General features: G+C 44.3%; 1 protein-coding gene and 1 long non-coding RNA gene across 5 annotated transcripts in view; one reads left to right on the top strand and one right to left on the bottom strand.

Moving 5' to 3' along the window:
* Positions 1–722: 722 nt before the first annotated feature.
* On the bottom strand, positions 723–1,690 carry LOC132227429 (uncharacterized). Its single transcript, XR_009451181.1, has 2 exons — positions 1,562–1,690; positions 723–880 (listed from the first exon to the last, which is right to left on the bottom strand). It is a non-coding gene; the product is annotated as an uncharacterized LOC132227429 (long non-coding RNA).
* DENND5B (DENN domain containing 5B) overlaps positions 1,584–18,896 on the top strand; it is a 178,238-nt gene continuing 160,925 nt past the window's right edge. For 2 of the 4 annotated variants that reach the window (XM_059682493.1, XM_059682492.1), the window contains exon 1: positions 1,717–1,975. In XM_059682493.1, coding sequence (XP_059538476.1) covers positions 1,855–1,975 — 121 coding nt within the window. In that variant the 5' untranslated portion in view covers positions 1,717–1,854. Of the gene's footprint in view, positions 1,976–18,896 lie in introns of all 4 variants that reach the window. The other 2 variants (XM_059682496.1, XM_059682495.1) reach the window with 2 other exon arrangements.

Here is an 18,896-nt window from a genome sequence, read left to right as displayed (position 1 = left end):
TGTTCCATTTAGTTATCCATTCATTGGTTGATCCTTTTATGTGCCCTGACCAGGGATCAAACCTGCAACCTTGGTGTATCTGGACAATGCTCTAACCAACTGAGCTACCTGACCAGGGCACTCCCTCCCCTTCTTATTAGTGAATTTGCTTTATACATTTTAGTGCCCTCTATATGAGGAAAAGCAGTAATTGCATAACCAATTAGCACGTGTTCATTAATATGTTACAGATATTAAAGTTTGTGTATTTTCCTAGTAGCATGGCACTACCTAGATAACCACCCTTCTACCATTCATTCAATAAATACAAGTTGAGGGGCGATGTCGGACCAGGGCTCTGCTAGCTATTAGAAACATGAGGAAGCAGGGAACGTGACTCCTGCTCTGTGAGGCTTACAACCCAGCTAAGAAGACTCACAGGAAAAGTCATTACAGGTGTTTTGAAGGGAAAGGGCAGAGTGCAATAGAAGATAAAGGTCAATTAGCCAGGCTGGCTCGCCCTGATTTCCTGATTTTTCTTACATTTCGAATTGAAGAGAGAGAAATGAGGATAGAAGCTACTGTAAACGATGGTATCTTTCAGGAAGAACATTATTCGGTCAAATAATTGAGGTTTGTTCTCAGTCCACTTCCCTGGAAGGTTTGCTTGTGTGTTCATGGTACCCCCACCCCACCTTACACCCAAATCCTGAAAGAGATGACGTGACAATGTGGAGATGATATCCATTCAGTTTTTCACCTTTTAAAGAGTAAGAACTGGTTGACGAGCTCCTTCTGAAGAATGGATAATCAGAGGAAAGAGCAAGATAGAAAGCCATGGCCGCGTGAGGAGCGGAGTTCAGGGTCGAATTCCTGTTGCCTTATCAGTCTCCCATTGTACCTGCAGTGAGAGCCGATAATATGAAATGAGTGCAGAGCAGGGAAACTGGAGCTCCTAGGCTATTCTACACTGACCTGGAAAATGGCAGGACAGGTTAGGGAATTGGGGGGGCGGGGGGAAGAGAAGTTGGCAATTGTAGTTCTTTGAGAAGTCTCAATGCTTTGTGGCTATTGAGTTGTCCGCTCCCCCCCCCCCCCCCAACCTCCCGCAGAGCTTCACCAATTCCCTGAGGAAGGATGGCTTGCGAATGAGGGTGAGGGGGGATTCAGGACGAGGATCTTAACTTGAGATAGGCATCTGCCCATGTCACAGTTTCAAAGATGCTGATGGTCCAGACCATTGTGGGGCAATGATCTCAGAGTGGCTCCTCACCTTGCCCAAAGCTGCATTAAAAAATGAGAAGGCAGGATCCCGCGCTCGGGCTAACCTACGCTGTTGGTTGGCGGAGCGCAGGAGGCGCTAGTGTGTGTGTGTGGTCGCCCCCCGCGCCGCAAGCCCGGCTGGCAGCACGCACCCCTCCCGCGCCCTGCGCTTTCCCGGAGCCCGCGGGGCGCGTGCGCGCACGGCCCAAACGCGTGCTCCTCGCGCGCGCCCTCCCCCGTCTCCCTCCGCCAACCCCACGCGCCGGCCCGGGCGCCCGCCCTCCTCGCGCTCCCACCGCGGGAGCGCCGCTCAGCTGACCTACGGGCGCCAGACGCCGGGCTCCCGGCGGGCCAGCGCGGCTGCAGCGGAGCGAGCCCCTCCCGCGGACACTCCCCCTGCGCGCCCCTCCCCCACCCGGACCGGCATCGGCTCCGGCAGCGGCGTCGGGACTGACCCGGCGCTGCTCCGGCGCCCTGAGAGGAGCGAGGCTGCGGTGACGAGCGGCGGCTGCGCGGTCATGGGCGCGCCGGTCTCGCCCTAGGACAGGCGCGCGGAGACCGCAGCGGAGCGGCAGCGAGCCTACGAGCGGCGGCGGGCGCAGCGGGGCCGGGATGAGCGGGAGCGGCGCAGCGCCCGGCCCGGGCTCCTCCCCGGCTGCCTGCCGCTTCGCGCACTACTTCGTGCTGTGCGGCATCGACGCGGACAGCGGGCTGGAGCCCGACGAGCTGGCGGGTAAGGCCAGGCGGTGGCGGCGCCGCGGGGGACGCGCGGGAGGCGGGGTGCGGGCTCCAGACAAAGTCAGATGCCGGCAGCTCCCGCTCCCCGGCCGGACGGGCGCTCGGGCGGCGATTTACTGACATGGTTATTTATTTCGCGTGCAGGGTGCGTTCCTGAGCCCGCGGGCTTGTCTGCGGGGCGCGGGGTGATTAATAACGGGAGTGGGGGCCAGGCCGGGGCGAAGGTGGCCGGGAGGGCACGGCTCATACCCGCACGACGGTCCCTTTGCCCGCAGCTGCCAGCGGAGGCGGCCAGTGAGTCACCGGGCACGGCGACTCCCCGGCCTCGCTGCGATCCCGCGTCTCCCCCTCCCACCCTCGGTGCCCGGCCGCGAAGTTTCAGCCCCGGCACGTGACGCGGCGCTCGGGCCCCCTGGGGGAGGGGGCGTGGGAGCTGGCTGGGCTCCGGGCGAGCGCCGGCGGGAGGCTGGTTGGACTTCCTCCCAGAACGTTCCCGGTTCCGCGATGACGGCCAGCCACCTTCTGCAATCCTGTCGATTTGGCAGTCACGGAGCTGGCGAGGACCTTTGAACGCTCGGGGCCGGCACGACGCTCTGTTGACACTGCGCATCCCGCTCCCGAGTTTCAGGAGTTGGATGTTTCCCCCTGTGCCGGGCGCACCGTGTGCTGCCGCCTGGGTTTCCCTGGAACGGGCTCCGGTGCCGCCTCTTGACTCATTGGATGGCGCAGTGCGGGGCTGAGCTGGGGAACTGACGCTGGGAAAAGGCGCCCTTAAAGGATGGATGGTGGGTGGGTGGGTGGGTGGGGAGGGGGGTAACCGGTGCGCAGTGTCGAGAGAAGGCCGGGGAGAGGCGACTGACTTCATTTTTCACGCCTCTTTCTTTCTGCTTGCTTTCTTGGATCTGAAGCTTGATTTTTTTTTTTTTTTTTTAATGGATGAGACAAGTGACATCTACCGCCTGAACTTTATCTGTGTCAATGTTAAACACTTAGGTCATAGCCTTTCGAGCAGCTTCCTTTGGATATTGCATTCCAATGTGTTGCGCGCGTTGTGTGTGTGTGTGTGTGTGTGTGTGTGTGTGTGTTCTGTTTTTCTTTTTGGGTGGGTGGGAGCCAGGAATAATAATACACTAAATAATAAACAATAGTAAACAAAACTGTTCAGCCTTAAGATACAGTACCCGTCAACCAAGTCTTAGCTAAGTGAGCATCTTTTAAAGTCATTTTCACAGCAAAACGTTTTCAACAAACACTCTTGTTTAGTTTTAGTTAATTTTTTTTTTTAAAAAAGAGGATGAGTACCAGTTTTTCTGTATGTATAATTAGGTAATAATGTTTTTTCTTCAAGATTTCAGGTACATACTAAAAATGTCTTTGTTCAGGGATACAAAGTTAGAAAAAAATGTCTGCAGAGGTATTTGGAGAGATTCCTCTTTTGGGATTGGTGGAAGGATTATTTTATTTTCTAGAATCCCTTCTTCCCTAAACATACTAAACGTTTGTGGCACAAGGTCACCTGGAGGCCTTCTGTCAGTGGTGACTGATAAAAGGGAAAAGCCTGTAATTTTTTTTTCTACCTCTGTCTCAAGTCTGTATGCCTAGTAAAGCTAAAACAACACCTGTAGGTATGGCTTGGGACTCTTTAGGCATAGTGCTAAGACTTCCACAAAATTAAACAGTAAAAAAATAATTTTAATTCATTTTCAGACACAAACTGGCTTTTGCTTTTGCAACACTATGCATAAGTGTGGGTGATTAAGATTTCCGTTCCTTATAATGCTTGGTGTTTTGAAGTAACAATTTTGCCTGATTACATTGCAGTATCAACAAATAGTTGAATGAAAGGATTTTGAAAGCCTTTAGGTGTAGATTTTTTTCTAGGTGTGTCCTAGGTATGGGAGACAGCTGTGAACAAAGCAGTCAAAAGTCCTTGCCATTATAGTGCTTACATTCTAGTGTAAAAAATAATGAAAATATATAGTTTGCCAGATGTTAATGCTTGCTATGAGGAAAAATAAAGCAGAGATACAAGACTAGGCTAGTGCCAGCAGAATGGTGGGGTTGGTGGGGTTGCAATTTTAAATAAGGTGGTACAGAAGGCCTTACCGATAACTTGGCATTTGACAAGAACCCTGAAGGATTCAAGGAAGCAAGCCACAGGGATTTTCTTGGAAAACAGCATTATAGGCAGAGGAAACAGCACCTTCAAATGGAGATAATCAAGCAGGCAAAGACATCTTTCAGGGGTCTAAATTTATCCATACTAATAAAAGGGTAATATGCTAATTCCACCAGGAGTCCTTCCGGGAGACCAGCCAGGGAGGGCAGTTGGGGGCCATGTGGCTGGTGGGGGGTGGGGGGGACAGTTGGGGGCGAGAAGGCCATGGGGGGGGGGAAGTTGGGGATGAGCAGGCCAGCAGGCAGAGTGGTTAGGGGTGATGGGTAGGCAGGCAGGTGAGCGGTTAGGAGCCAGAGGTCCCAGATTGCAAGAGGGATGTCCAATTGCCAGTTTAGGCCCGATCCCACAGCGATTGAGCCTAAACTGGCAGTCGGACATCACCCGAGGGGGTCCCAGATTGGGGAGGGTGCAGGCCAGACTGAGGGACCCCACCCCCCCGTCCCGTGCACAAATTTTGTGCACTGGGCCACTAGTATTTAGATATAAAGCCATGATATTGGGTAATATCACCCAGGGAGTGAGAGAAGATAGAAAAGAAAAGAGGCTTAAGGATTGAGTTCTGGTGACAAGCCAGCATTTAGAGGCAGGGAGGATGAAGAGGGGACATTACTGAGGAGAGTAAGAAGTGTGCCCAGTGAGATGAGAGGAAAGCAGGAGAATGTAGGTAGTATCATGTTCTCAATTAACAATCTTGACTGTTTCCACAGAACTGCAACTGGGGATGAGGAAACAGGGCTAGTGAGTTAGGCAAATTAGCCAGGAGGTTGTTTCTGTTTTGCTGCTTTAATTTCAGAGTTAATGACAGTTTCTATTTTACTTTTTTGGAACTGATCTATTTTTATCAGACTCTTTTTTAGCAAGTTGTTACTCTGCCTGTAGAAGGTCTTAATTAACTACTTTTAAACATAAATTTTACCAATTGCTTTATGGACTTTTTCTTAATATATGCATGTTGCTAGAATTTATACTGCTCAGGTGGTGGGACATTGAAATGAAATTAAGGACAGCCCTGGGTGATGCGGCTCAGTTGGTTGGTCACTGTTCCATGCACAGAAAGGTTTCGGATTTGATTCCAGGTCAGGGTACATGCCTGGGTTTCAGGCTTGAGCCCTGGTAGTAGACTTGCAAGAGGCAGCTGATGTTTCTCTATCTCCCTCTCCCTTCCTCTCTCTAAAAAAATTAATAAAAATATTTAAAAAGAAATTCAGGACACAAACCATATGATGAAATAATAATAAAAATAAAATAGACTAAGACCTATTAAAATAGACTAAGATCAATAAAGTTATCAGGACTTTTAATTGTGTTTTAGACATTCCTCCCAATAAAGCCCAGCTTTACCAACAATGGAAAAGATTTCTTTAATCTCAAATAGGTCTTTTAACAGCTGAACATAATTTGAATATGTAAATTAAAATATTTTTTAATGGAGGACCTAGAAATTTTCCTGGTAGATAACCTGCAACCCAGGTATGTGCCCATGACTGGGAATCGAACTCACGACCCTTCCGCACATGGGGCCCACACTCTAAACACTTGGCAACACTTTCCAGGCTCGCACTGATTCTTTACTGCCTACAGAAGAAAGGGTAAATAGGAGTATATTGTTGGAATTGGTTGATGTGAAGGAAGGCAGGTGTCATTCTGAAATTTTCTTTTATGGCTCATCTCCTCTAAGACCTAACTATGGGAATTTACGTGGCTTGATTTACAGCAACAAATCTTTTAGGCAGTGGAAAAATGGATATAATTAGACTTTTGTTTAGGTAACATAAATATGCAAGTCTTCAAGAGGAAAGGGTCTTTGCCTCTCATTTTCATAGTGCCTTATACATAGTACACAGTGTTTAATAAGTGAATGAATATAAATTTTACATATGAGTCAACAAATTGTGTGGTGACAAAAATACTCTTAAAGCATTCCCATGGTAGCCTGGATTCAGTCCTGCGGATATTGAAGTCTGGTGGGTGGGATTCCTGCCACAGGCCTTTGTTTAGCTCTCTTCCTTGGTGCCTCTGTCTATTTATTTTTAGCTTTGGTGATCGTGGGTGTGGTTTCCAGAAGAGCTTAGAGACAGTGGAGACCATGGTCTAAATTCAGATACACAATGTAGTTGACACTGATGGAGTATCATTATGCATTGAAGAAACCAAGGCTGAGAAGTTAAGGGCCTTCTCAGAGATCACATGACCAGCAGCAGACACCAGAGTGGAGCCCACTTGTTCTACTACACTATGCTCCATAGTTATTTTATATCAGCTCAGAAAAAAGATGAGTTTGGATTTGAGCAAGAATTTCAGGCTTACCCTTATTCCAGACTGAATGTCATAGTCAAGATTGTTTTTTAAAAATGATGGCCAGGTGTACAGGCCCGGGTGGGGAAGAGCGGCCCAGATCTGACCACCATAGGTAATGCCTCAGTTGTTAGCTTTGTTGACATCCTTGGGCCCAAATAGATTATGTTTGGGAGTTTGGAAGGCCTGGCCTAGTAATTGGGGTTTGGAGGAGTAATGCAAACATCAGCCTCTATTCTAATGAGGCCAAAGAAAATTCAAGTCTAGTTGCTGTGGTCTAGTGATTTTTTGATTTTTAAAATCCACTGGGAATAAAACTCTTTATGGTGAAACTAGAGGCCCAATGCATGAAATTCTTGCAAGAGTAGGCCTTCCTTCTCCCAGCTGCTGGCACTGGTTTCCCTCTGGCACCCGGCACCCAGACTTTCCTCGGAGCCCTGGCTTCATCTGGAAGTATGTTTGGTCGGACATCTGGTCAAATTAGCATATTATGCTTTTATTATTATAGAAGATTGGACCAAAGTGAGTACAGCTAAACTCCCTGTGATAACCCCAGGGCTCAGGTCTCTGCTCCATTTGTTGATACAGAAAAGACCAGAGAAGATGAGATGATAGGGAGGGGAAGGGTGGTGGTGGGGAGGGGGACCAGTGTCTTTGGAGGAGGAGAAAATAGAGGAAGGGTAAGATAGAGGATGGGGAGAGAGAAAGGAAGCTGGAAGAGTGCAAGTCATATCTGCTGCTCAGGTGTGATGGCAGACTGTTCTGACATTGCCTGTATTTCCGCTGCTGGTCACAGACACTCTTGGAGTAATAAAAATAAATGTCTAGAATACACTGCATTGGTAGTCATAATTTCCATGAAGATCTATTCAGAAGAAAACATTTTCCTCTTTTATAATTTACTGGAGGATAGAGACAGTTCCTACATAAGGTACTTTAGGAAACAAGTGCCATATGTCCAGATCCTTAACATTTTTGATGGATAATGACCTAATGTTTTCGGTAAAGCTATAACTAGCCATTACACTTAGGATTAATTATTCAGTGTAGAATGCTTATGGTGTGCCAATTTGTGGGGTATATTGGTGAGTCGCCAATCTGTAAGAATCTGCAGTGAAATAGCAATAATAAAATAACTAACATTTACTCGGTGCTTTCTACATGCCAAGCACTGAGCTAAATGCTTGGTAGTTATTACCTCATTTAATCTTGAAAACACCCATAGGAGGTGGCACTATTTTGTTTAACAGATGAGGAAACTGAAGCTTGGGAGTTTAAGTATTTCACCCAGGTTCATATAATAAATGAGAGACCTGGACTGCGAATTGTTTGTTGTGATCCATTGTGCCCATAACTGCTACAGTTGCTGCCTCTGTAAGAATATACATTGGATAACCTTATAATCAAATGAGGTTATCTTTCAACTCCTCTATACAGGAGAGATAGTTAAGAGGGAGACTATGACCTGACCTCACTTGTCTCCTCTTAAGACCAGCACTAATGGCCCTGGCTGGTGTGCACATTCAGTTGGTTGGGCATCATCCCAGGCACTAAAAGGTAGCCAGTTTGATTCCTGGTCAGGGCACAGGCCTAGGTTACCAGGCTCCCTCCCCAGTAGGGGGCATATAGGAAGCAGCCAATCAATTGTCAACACTATCATGAAAGTGCAACAGGGAACTTTGGAAGGCTGATGGACCTTGAGCCTTAGCAAGGGCTAAAGCTATGCACCGATTGTTCTGTCATAATGATGGCTCAAGCAATTTCCTGACCTAATAGTCTCAAAGTAAATCTTTACTAATATTTACTGACCTTTAAGAGAGTCTGTCTGCTACCAGATTGCCTGCCTAACTGAGGGCAAGATGTGTATTCTAAAATTGAATAAAAGCTAACAGGGATAGGGCTTCGGGGAGCCTCTCCACTAGAGAAAGGTTTTCCACCTGCCCCCCCCCACCCGCCTTCTAAATTCATATTTCTTGTCTAATGTATTCGTTTGTGCACGGCCCCTTTTCCAGATCCTGAACCCTAGCCGCAAATGAATGTAGCATTCACACCTCTCCTTTCCTCTCTCTCTAAAATCAATAAAAATATATAGAAAAAGACCAGCACTAATAATATATCTTGCATGCACCCCTTTACTTATTCATCAGAAAATTAGAAGAGTTGTATTCGACATTACTTTGGTTTTTATGAATATTTATAAAGATATTACTGTATAAATATAAGGCATTTATTACATACCAGTAAATACAAATACCACTTTCAATTTATTTTAACCTCTTTGTTCTTCTTACTGGGTTTTCTCATCTATCTTAGCATGATTTGTTACGTGTCCTTAGATAAGTTGATAGTTTTTAAAGGGAATATATGATTGCTTGTGGAACCATAGCTAGCAGGGCAGTGAGTACAGTAGTCCAAACTGGACACACAGACCTGGCTGGGCATTTAGCACAGCTGTGAGTCTTAGTGTTTTCTTGTCTCTAAAGGGGTTAAATGAGAGTACTGAATTCCAAACATACACCTCTCTTCCAGTGGCCTGAAATTGTTTTTGAATGAAAAAACTAAATGTACCAGCTTGACCAGATCAGTGTGGTTCAGTGGTTGAACGTCAACTTATGAACCAGGAGGTCATGGCTTAATTCCCAGTCAGGGCACATGCCCGGGTTGCGGGCTCGATCCCCATTAGGGGGTGTGCAGGAGGCAGCTGATCAGTGATGTTTCTATCTCTCTATTCCTCTCCCCTCCTCTCTCTAAAAAAAAAAAATCAAAAAATCAATGAAAACATTTTAAAAAATGTTATTATCAGTTCATGGACTTTCAATTATTACCTACATTGACTCTTGGGGCCCCTGGGGCCCCTGTTTGAAATTACCACATTAAATAATCTCTAGAAGTCTATATTCTAGGAGTATGGATGATACTGCCAGTCCTCCACAAAATAGTTGATGAGATCTTAGAATAACTTTTTTCTACTTAAAATACTTCAGTAGCTTCCTTTGCATTTAGATTAAGATTCAAACTTTACTCTGCATCTTTGTTTCTTCAGGCTGCCTGCCAACCATAGATTGGTGGCTTATAAACAACAGAAATTTATTTCTGACTGTTCTGGAGCCTGGGAAGTTTAAGATCAAGGTCCCCACAGATCCGTTGTCTGGGAAGGGCCCTCTTCCTGGTTCATTGATGGCCTTTCTGTGTGGGAGGAGTGAGGGTGATCTCTGGGGTTTCTTATATAAGGGCGCAAATCCCATTTGTGAGGGCGCCACCCAAAGGCCCCACCTCTGAATACCATCACATTGGGGATTAAGTTTCAACATATGAATTGGGGGTGGGGGAGGGAGGGAAGCACAAATGCACAAATATTTAGCCTAACACCCTGGCTTACAAAGCTCTTCATGGCCTGGTCTCTGCCTACCTTCCCAACCTTTTCTGACCGGATCACTCTCCAGCTACGTTGGATTTCTTATAGGTCCTTACACACATCAGGCTGCTTCCTGTCTCATGGCCTGTTCGTCTTCTTTTTTTCTCCCTGGAATCCTCTTTTCCTAGACCAGCATCTGTAAAATATGAGATAAATTTGCAATTTAAAATTTTCTGGTAGCCACATCTAAAAAGGTAAAAAGAAACAGATGATATTCATTTTAGTGATTTATTTATGCATCTAGGATACTATATCAACATTTAATCAATAAAAATTATTAATGAGATACTTCATTTTATTTTTCTTACTAAATCTTAAAAATCCAGCATATCTCAGTTTGGACTAGCCACATTTCAGGTGTTCAGTAGCCACATGCGACTAGGCTCCTGGCTGCCCCGTTGGACAGTGCAGCCCTATATCTTTGCGGGTTTGTCTTCTCCATATTCAGGTCTCTGCATCCTCCTCAGTGACCTTCCCAGACCATCCTGTATAATGTCCTTCCTTTCCCTGCCTGCCCCATTCTTGCCAGTCACCCTGCTTCATAGCACTTACTGGTCTGGTACCTGACAATATATTATAAATGCATTTCTTTACTTTTGCTTTTTAATGTCAATCTTCCCCAATGGATTGTTGGATCCTAAAGGGCAGGACCTTTGTCTCTTTTGTTTAACATTGTACCCAGTGAAAAATAATTTGGAAAAGATAGTCTCATTCTGAAAATTTTTGGAATCTCTGGCTAAAAGGTCATTAGATGGTCTCATCTTAAAGACCCAAATAGTGCCTGGCCCATAATAGGGACTCAAATAGATTGTTTGGCTAAATGAATGAGATAATTTGAAATGGACAAAAATATAACTTTTCCTTTTGCTATTGACAATAAAAGTTACTATGTTTATGTGTGGGTTTTTTAATCTCTAAAAATGAAAAGCTTGAGATTCATGAAAAAACAAAAGTGTGGATGAATGATTAACATTTTAAAAAGGTATATAACAGCTTTGTGGTGAGCTACTAAAAGTCTGTCTGTAATATTTATGAGCCTATATTCCTTCTCTCTTGAAATAAGCTGTGATGAAATTAATAACCTTTTTCTCTTTATCAGCTTTATGCAAGCAAGCATGTAGGTATCAGCAAAGCTTTGATATTTTTAAAGCAAATAGCATGTTTTATTTATTTATAAACTAGTGCCAAGGGATGAGCACATAAATAGTGGGTAGTGTTTATGGAATTTCAGGAAGTGTTTGTGTTAAAGAGCACTCAGAGATTCATTTGTGGTTTTAGAGGAATATCTGAGGAAATTGCATTCACAGTTTCCATCTTCATGGGCATCTACCTCCGTTTGGGGCATGGTTGGCCAGTATAGTTCTCTTTGTTTCTGTAAAGTTTAATTCTTTTTTTTTTTTTTTAAGTTTAATTCTTTATGTGTGTTTTTCCATTTATATGTTGTCTTCATTGTATCTTGTGTAATGTTCTGTTCCGCCTTAGGCTTGGCTTTCTAAGATGACACCATCTAATGACCTTTTAGCCAGAGATTCCAAAAATTTTTAGTATGAGACTACCTTTTTCCACATTATTTTTCAAACAAAATGCAAAGATGGTTGGCTGAGTGTCAGGAGATAAGAACTGAAAATTTTAGGAATAAAAGTAGACGTATTTTATATGCTGCTGGGACAGCACACCCAGAGGATAGAAGAACATGAGACATTTGTTTTCTCAGACATCCCTGCACCTTTCCCAAGAACCCATGACATTTATTAACTATCCTAATTTAATACTGTAACTATTTTAATTCACATGGACTTCTTGAATTAATACTTTTATTTTTCTTGTATACATCACTGGTACAGAAAGCTATTTTTCTTAAAATATCACCCGAGGATATTTTCCCATTGATTTTAGAGAGAGTGGAAGAGAGAGAAACATTGGTGTGAGAGAAACACATCAATTGGTTGCCTCCTGCAGGTTGTCCCCTGAAGAGGGCCTGGGCTGGAGAGGAGACTGCAACCGAGGTACATGCCCTGGACTAGACTCGAACCCAGGACCCTTTGGTCTGCAGTCTGACGCTCTGTCCATTGAGCCAAACTGGCCAGGGCCAGAAAGCTATTTTTGAAATACTGTTATTTTTATTGATTTCAGAGAGGAAGGGAGAGGGAGAGGGAGAGATAGAAACATCAATGATGAGAGAGAATCATTGATCAGCTGCCTCCTGCACGCCCCCTACTGGGGATCGAGCCCGCAACCTGGGCATGTGCCCTTGGCTGGAATTGAACCGGGGACTTTTCAGTCCGCAGGGCGACACTCTACCCACTGAGCCAAACTGACTAGGGCTGAAATAATGCTTTCTTTAAATGACTTTCCAAGTTATGTATTAGCACTGTTTAGTTGGAGGTAGCTCCAGGAAATCACCCTTTTATGATGAAGCTGCGTAAGTAGCGAACATTTATTGTGTCATCGATTGTGGTTGGTGATTTATAAACATTATCTTTAATCCTTACAATAATTTGAAGGTCTTATTTTCTCCATTTTAAAGATGAGAAGGCTGGGGTTCAGTTAGGTGTTGCCCAAACTCACAGAGACAATAAAGGCCAAAGCTGGTACTGCATTCCAAGCAGACTCCACAGTGGCCCTTCCCTGCTGCGCCTCCAGGCACTCCGGACCAGCTGTCCTCAACTGCTGGGTGGTGGTGACACAGTAGTGGGCCTGCCATTTATGAGCTGGGTCACAAGTAATTATTAATAATAGTTGAATACTGAGGTTGTAAATGATACACATTTTTAAATAAGTGGAATGGATTCAAGATCTTCCCATTAATGATGTCACTCTCCCTCAGTCCCGTTCCTATGTGCTTTTATTGGCTGAAAAAGAAAGAGGTGCTGCCCAGCTGGTGTGGCTCAGTGGTTGAGCATTGACCCATGAACCAGGAGGTCATGGTTCGATTCCCAGCCAGGACACATGCTCGGGTTGTGGGCTCGATAACCCAGTTAGGGGCATGCAGGAGGCAGCCAATCAATGATTGTCTCTCATTGATGATGTTTTTATCTCTCTCTCTACCTTTCTCTCTCTGAAAACAATTTTATATATATATCCTATATAATGAAGAGCTAATCAACACTAATAAAAGAGAAAAATGGTAATTGGCGTACGAGCTACCCTTTTCATTGGCTAATCAGGGCTATATGCAAATTAACTGCCAACTAAGATTGGCAGTTAACTGCCAACAAGATGGCGGCTAATTTGCATATGTAGGCACAATGCAGGGAGGCGAAAGGGAAAGCAGGAAGAAGCCCCCTGCCACTGACAATGATTGGAAACCCAGGGGGGAGCCAAGAGCTGGGGGGCAGGGCAAAGGCGGCCCTGGGGCCACCTTTGCCCTGCCCCCCAGCCATGATCGTCGGAGAATCAGGTGCCTTTTCCGCCCTGGCCAGTGATAGCAGGAAGTAGGGGTGGAGCCAGCGATGGGAGCTGGGCACGGTCGAAGCTGGCAGTCCCGGGAGCTAGGGGTCCCTTGCCTGGGCCTAAAGCGAAGCCCACAATCGCGGGGCCGCTGCAGCTGTGGGTCCCTGCTGCCCGGGCCGGACACCTCAGCCAGAGGCATCCTGCAGGGGCAGGGGCGGAGCCCGCGCGATCGCAGCGCCCCCCGCTGCCACTGCAGGTCCCCGCTGCCCGGGCCAGACGCCTAGGCCAGAGGCGTCAGGCCTGGGCAAGTGGCCGATCCTGCGATTGGAGGGTGATGGGGGTCAACGCCTGAGGGCTCCCAGTATGTGAGAGGGGGCAGGCTGGGCTGAGGGACACTCCCCCCCCCACACACACCCAGTGCACGAATTTCGTGCACCGGGCCCCTAGTATACTAATAAGACCAGACAGCAGAATGACCTTCCGAATGACCAGTGGGCAGGGACAGGGCCACAAGGCAGCCAGGGCCAGGAGGCAGCCGGGGCTACAAAGGCCTACTCTTGCACGAATTTCATGCATCAGGCCTCTAGTATAGATATAAACACACACACACACACACACACACACACACACACGGAATTCATGCAAGAGTAGCCCCCCCCCCCCCCCAACTGGTTGTTCTGGAAGGTCATCTGAAAGGTTGTTCTGCCCTCTGGTCTAATTAGCATATTAACTCTTTATTATATTGGATATATGTATGAAAGAGAAAGAGGTGGCATTATATGCACCACACCAGTAATTGTGGATAGCCCATACATAATGGGAAGTCTGTTTTGTTAAGGCTATTGCTAAGCTATTGTTACTGATGAGCTATGAGTAGTTTTCACATGTTCATATTTTATTAGGAATATCACTGCAAAAGTAGTCCATATGCTTCCCTACCCTACATGTTGTTTTTAAAAAATTGTTCATTATTTGAGGACATAACATGGGGGGTAGGGGTGTTTGTTTTTTTTAACACTAATGCTTATCTAGACTGTTCCTAGATACTGTTTCTCAATTATAAAATGTGACGATGTCTTGGCAAGAGCTTGTAAACTAGAGAGTGCGATAAAAATATGGGGTAGAATTTTAGAGCTGTGAGGATGAGCATGCTAAATCCTTAGATACAGTGTGGACCTCTAGGTTTTACATTGTGAAACCCAGTTTAAAGATTTTTTAAGTAGATTTTATTTTTTTTAAACTTACTATTTATTTTTCTTATTTATTTTTTATCCTCACTCCTATATACGTTCACTGATTTTAGAGAGAGGAAGGGGCGAGGTACAGAGAGAGAGAGAGAGAGAGAAAGGGAAAGAGAGAGAATGAGAAAGACACATTGATGTGAGAGAGAAACATCAATGGGTTGCCTCTTGTGAATGTCCCAGCCTGGACTGAACCCACAACCTAGGTATGTGCCGTGACTGGGAATTGAACTCACGACGTTTCCATGTGCTGGACTATGCTTCACCCAACTGAGCCACATCAGCTAGGGCAAGGCAAAGGTATTTGTAAGTAGCCTGTTTTTAGATCTCAGAGGCCTGGCGATGTAAATACACTTGTTTGTGTAATTTTCTCCTGCCTGTGCCTGGAGAATCCAGGTTTCTGCTTTGAAGACCATGTTTTCTTGCCCTGCCTAGTTTCCTCTTTCCTAGTACAACACACTTTTACTGTCATTTAAGTAGCACAGAAAATTACTCTATAGTTTGAAGAAACATTAGTGTAGAAGTGATACGAAGATTAAGCTTCTGGTAGTCTTCATTCCTCAGTACAGCCTGACACAGGTTTGCTCAGACCAGGCTTTTATACTTTTTTCTTCCTAATTCCTTTTTCAAAGATCACCCCTGTTTTTACCTTAGTCCTCATGAAGCCACCTCCTACCTGCTCTTTTGATCGTCTCTTTTCTATGGAAACCTGTAGAAGAAATAATCTTTTGGCAAAAATTTCCAGTGTTATTAAAACCTCATAGTGAAGAGATTCTAATGTTTAATTGAGTCTCCAGTTCCCTTCATCCCCAGCAGAAACTGGGAAGAGCGTCTTATTTCTCATAGCTTTTCAGGTTTCATATGTTCTGTTTCTAATATCCCTTCAGTTTCCTTCCTTTTGAGGACACAGGGACATTCCTCTCTAGAGCGACAATATTCTCCCAATATATTAAATTTATATCACTTATTTTTTGTTTTCTGTAGATTGGGACTAAAATAGCAAGGAGGGATTGTTTCCCTCTAGGCAGATGAGATATGAGTTGTTTTGAGGGGGCCGAGCATCTCGAACTGAATGTCCTCCCTGTCATAGGAATCAGTCCCAGCCTATCAACTGGAATTCCGTGAGGATGAGCCACGGACTGTCATAAGAACAGTGCGAGCAGTAGGAATTTAGGACTGGCAATAGGTTTAAAGCTTCCCGGACCACAGTGTTTTGTTTGATTTTTCTGGGTTCGTGTCTCTTCAGTTTAAGGAAATTTCAATGGCTGGGGTAGAAAGATAACAGATTGTTTAAAAAGGTTTCCCATCTACTGTCTCAAGTGTATTCTTTTTTTTTTTTTTTAAATAAATAAACTTTTGTCTGGATTTCAAAATATTGTGGCTCGGCTCCAGGGAAATGAGCTGTGGTACTTGACTTCATTTGCTTTGTGCCATTGTTCACGAGAACAATGACTGTGATTTCCACAGGTTATTAAAACACAGCGTTGGTACCACTGAGGTGATTATGCCAAAATAGGTTATTTTGTTTAGTTGTTCTCACTCCTGTCTGGCAGTGCTTATTTTTCCATTGGCAGCCCTGGCTACGGTCTGATTTTAAATAAATACTTGAAAGCTGCATGTGCTTGAATGTAAAATCTTGTGTATTCCTCATAGTGAGGGGCCGACAGGTCTCATTCACTGGGAACCACTTGTAACACTCTTGTCCCTGGTGGAAGAGGCTAGTGGGGGGAGTGTTCAAAGGTGGGTGCGTGGAAGGTGGAAGGTGGTGGAAAACCAAACATTAAAACCACGCTTGTTATTCTAACATCCGCTTTTCCTGACTTGTCAGTCTCTCTTGCCCTCTCTTCTACTTGGCAAACAGCGTTTTATTTTATTTTATTTATTTATTTTTATTGCTTAAAGTATTACAAAGGGTATTACATATGTGTCCTTTCCCCCCCCCCCCCCCCGCCCTTGACAGTCCCCTGGCCTCCCCTATCCCCCAGTGTCTTATGTCCATTGGTTATGCTTATATGCATGCATACAAGTCCTTCGGTTGATCTCATACCCCCCTCCCTCTTGCCCCCCAACCCTCCCTGGCCTTCCCGCTGCAGATTGACAGTCTGTTTGAGGCAGCTGTGCCTCTGTATCTATTATTGTTCATAAGTTTATAATGGTCTTTATTATCCATGAATGAGTGAGATCATGTGGTATTTTTCCTTCATTGACTGGCTTATTTCACTTAGCCTAATGCTCTCCAGTTCCATCCATGTCGTTGCAAATGGTAAGAGTTCCTTCTTTTTTACAGCAGCATAGTATTCCATCGTGTAGATGTACCACAGTTTTCTAATCCATTCATCTACAGATGGGCACTTAGGCTGTTTCCAGATCTTAGCTATGGTGAATTGTGCTGCTACGAACATATGGGTGCATATATCCTTTCTGATTGTTGTTTCTGGTTTCTTGGGATATATTCCTAGAAGTGGGATCACAGGGTCAAATGGGAGTTCCATTTGTAGTTTTTTGAGGAAGCTCCATACTGTCTTCCATAGTGGCTGCACCAGTCTGCATTCCCACCAGCAGTGCACGAGTGTTCCTTTTTCTCCACATCCTCTCCAGCACTTGTCGTTTGTTGATTTGTTGATGATAGCCAGTCTGACAGGTGTGAGATGGTACCTCATTGCTGTTTTGATTTGCATCTCTCGTATAATTAGTGACTTTGAGCATGTTTTCATATGTCTCTTGGCTTTCTGAATGTCCTCTTTTGAAAGGTGTCTATTTAGATCCTTTGCCCATTTTTTGATTGGATTGTTTATCTTCCTTTTGTTAAGTTGTATGAGTTCCCTATAAATTTTGGAGATTAGGCCCCTTATCAGATATGACATTGGCAAATATGTTTTCCCACACAGTGGGTTTTCTTGTTGTTTTGTTAATGGTTTCTTTTGCTGTGCAGAAGCTTTTTATTTTGATGTAGTCCCATTTGTTCATTTTCTCTTTAGTTGGCAAACAGCGTTTTATGGTTAGACCAGGAGAAATGGCACAGAGATATCCATATAAAGGTCCTAGACCGTGGAGTCCTCACAGATTTAATTGCCCACTAGAGGAGTCATTATAGAGTCCCCTGCACAAATGTTGTGCCTACTGAAAGTTTAACAAAATTGCCTTCACTCTTCCCTGGAATGAAATCTCTAAGCAGGAGTAAGAATTTAGCTTTCTTGACTGTGGCCATAAGGCCAAGCAGTAGACTGAATTTGTTGAATCACTGGGGGGAAGAGGCCTTGATGTGAGATGCATGTTGACATGTATGCACACTTAGTATTTATTTCTGTGCCCCATTGAACTCTGTTGAATAGATCAGTCTATTTTGTTGAAAGGCAGGCTTTGAGGAACAGCAGAAACATTGGTGTGTGTGCCTGAGAGAGATAGGTCTCTCTTTGTTTTGTTTTGTTTTTTCTTCAAATGTAGGGGAAAGAAAGTAAGTTCTTAAATATTTGCTCTTAAAAAGAAATTTTTGGGGGTAAAATTTAGGTTTGCCTTGGGGCATAAAGGAGAGTGTACAATGGTTGTATTATTTTAGTAAACACAACTGAATAGTTTTTGAATGTCTCCTGAAATAATGAGATATAGTCTCCTCTCAAGTGTGGGAACTATTTTGCACCCTGTTCCCTGACCTCTACCTTTTGACCCCACTGCTTTGTGATGAGATTATGGGCCGTTGAGTTTTTCTCTAGTCTGCCCAGGTTTCCTTACATAGCCACATAAAAGCTTTAAGCTTCCTTAAAAGATGTTCTTAGAATTGAGGAGAACGTTCAGATTTAGTGGTGGGCATGACTTTTTGTAAATTTTATTCTCTAAATTTTTTATTAATACTGTCCAAAGTATTTATATATTTTCTAACAGGAGCTTCCAAGTTTTGTGGGTGTGTGTATGTCTAGATATATTTTTCCTTTGGAGTAAAACATCTAAAGTAACTTTGCTTATTTAAGGAGAGGCTAAAAATTAGAGCTTCTAGGATAAGGGAGCTCAGAGAGACCTAACTGTTTATTCCCCATTGTTGTCTCTGCAGGTATGAGAAGTTAAAATCTGGGTTCAAAAGGTGTCATGCCAGAGCAGCAAACCGAATACCGTTTGCAAAGAGAATCAACATTTTAACCTGCTGATCTTATAGCAAACAGTTTTTTAGACACCTTATCAGATGCCTAAAATAGGGTAGGAAGGGAACCAGAGACAGACAATAGGAAATGAACTAATTTGCTACTTGTTAGTAATTTATATGAGTGGTGTTTTTTTTTTTTAATGGTTTTATTATTTATTTATTTTTGGGAAAGGGAAATATTAGTGTCAAAACGAGGGTTTGGAGATTATGTATCTTTTTTTTTTTTTTTTTTTTTGCATATTGCCTTCAAGTTTATCT

Source organism: Myotis daubentonii, chromosome 2 (genome assembly GCF_963259705.1).
Source record: "Myotis daubentonii chromosome 2, mMyoDau2.1, whole genome shotgun sequence".
Lineage (NCBI taxonomy): Eukaryota > Metazoa > Chordata > Mammalia > Chiroptera > Vespertilionidae > Myotis > Myotis daubentonii.
This window is presented reverse-complemented; position numbering and strand designations above follow the sequence as displayed.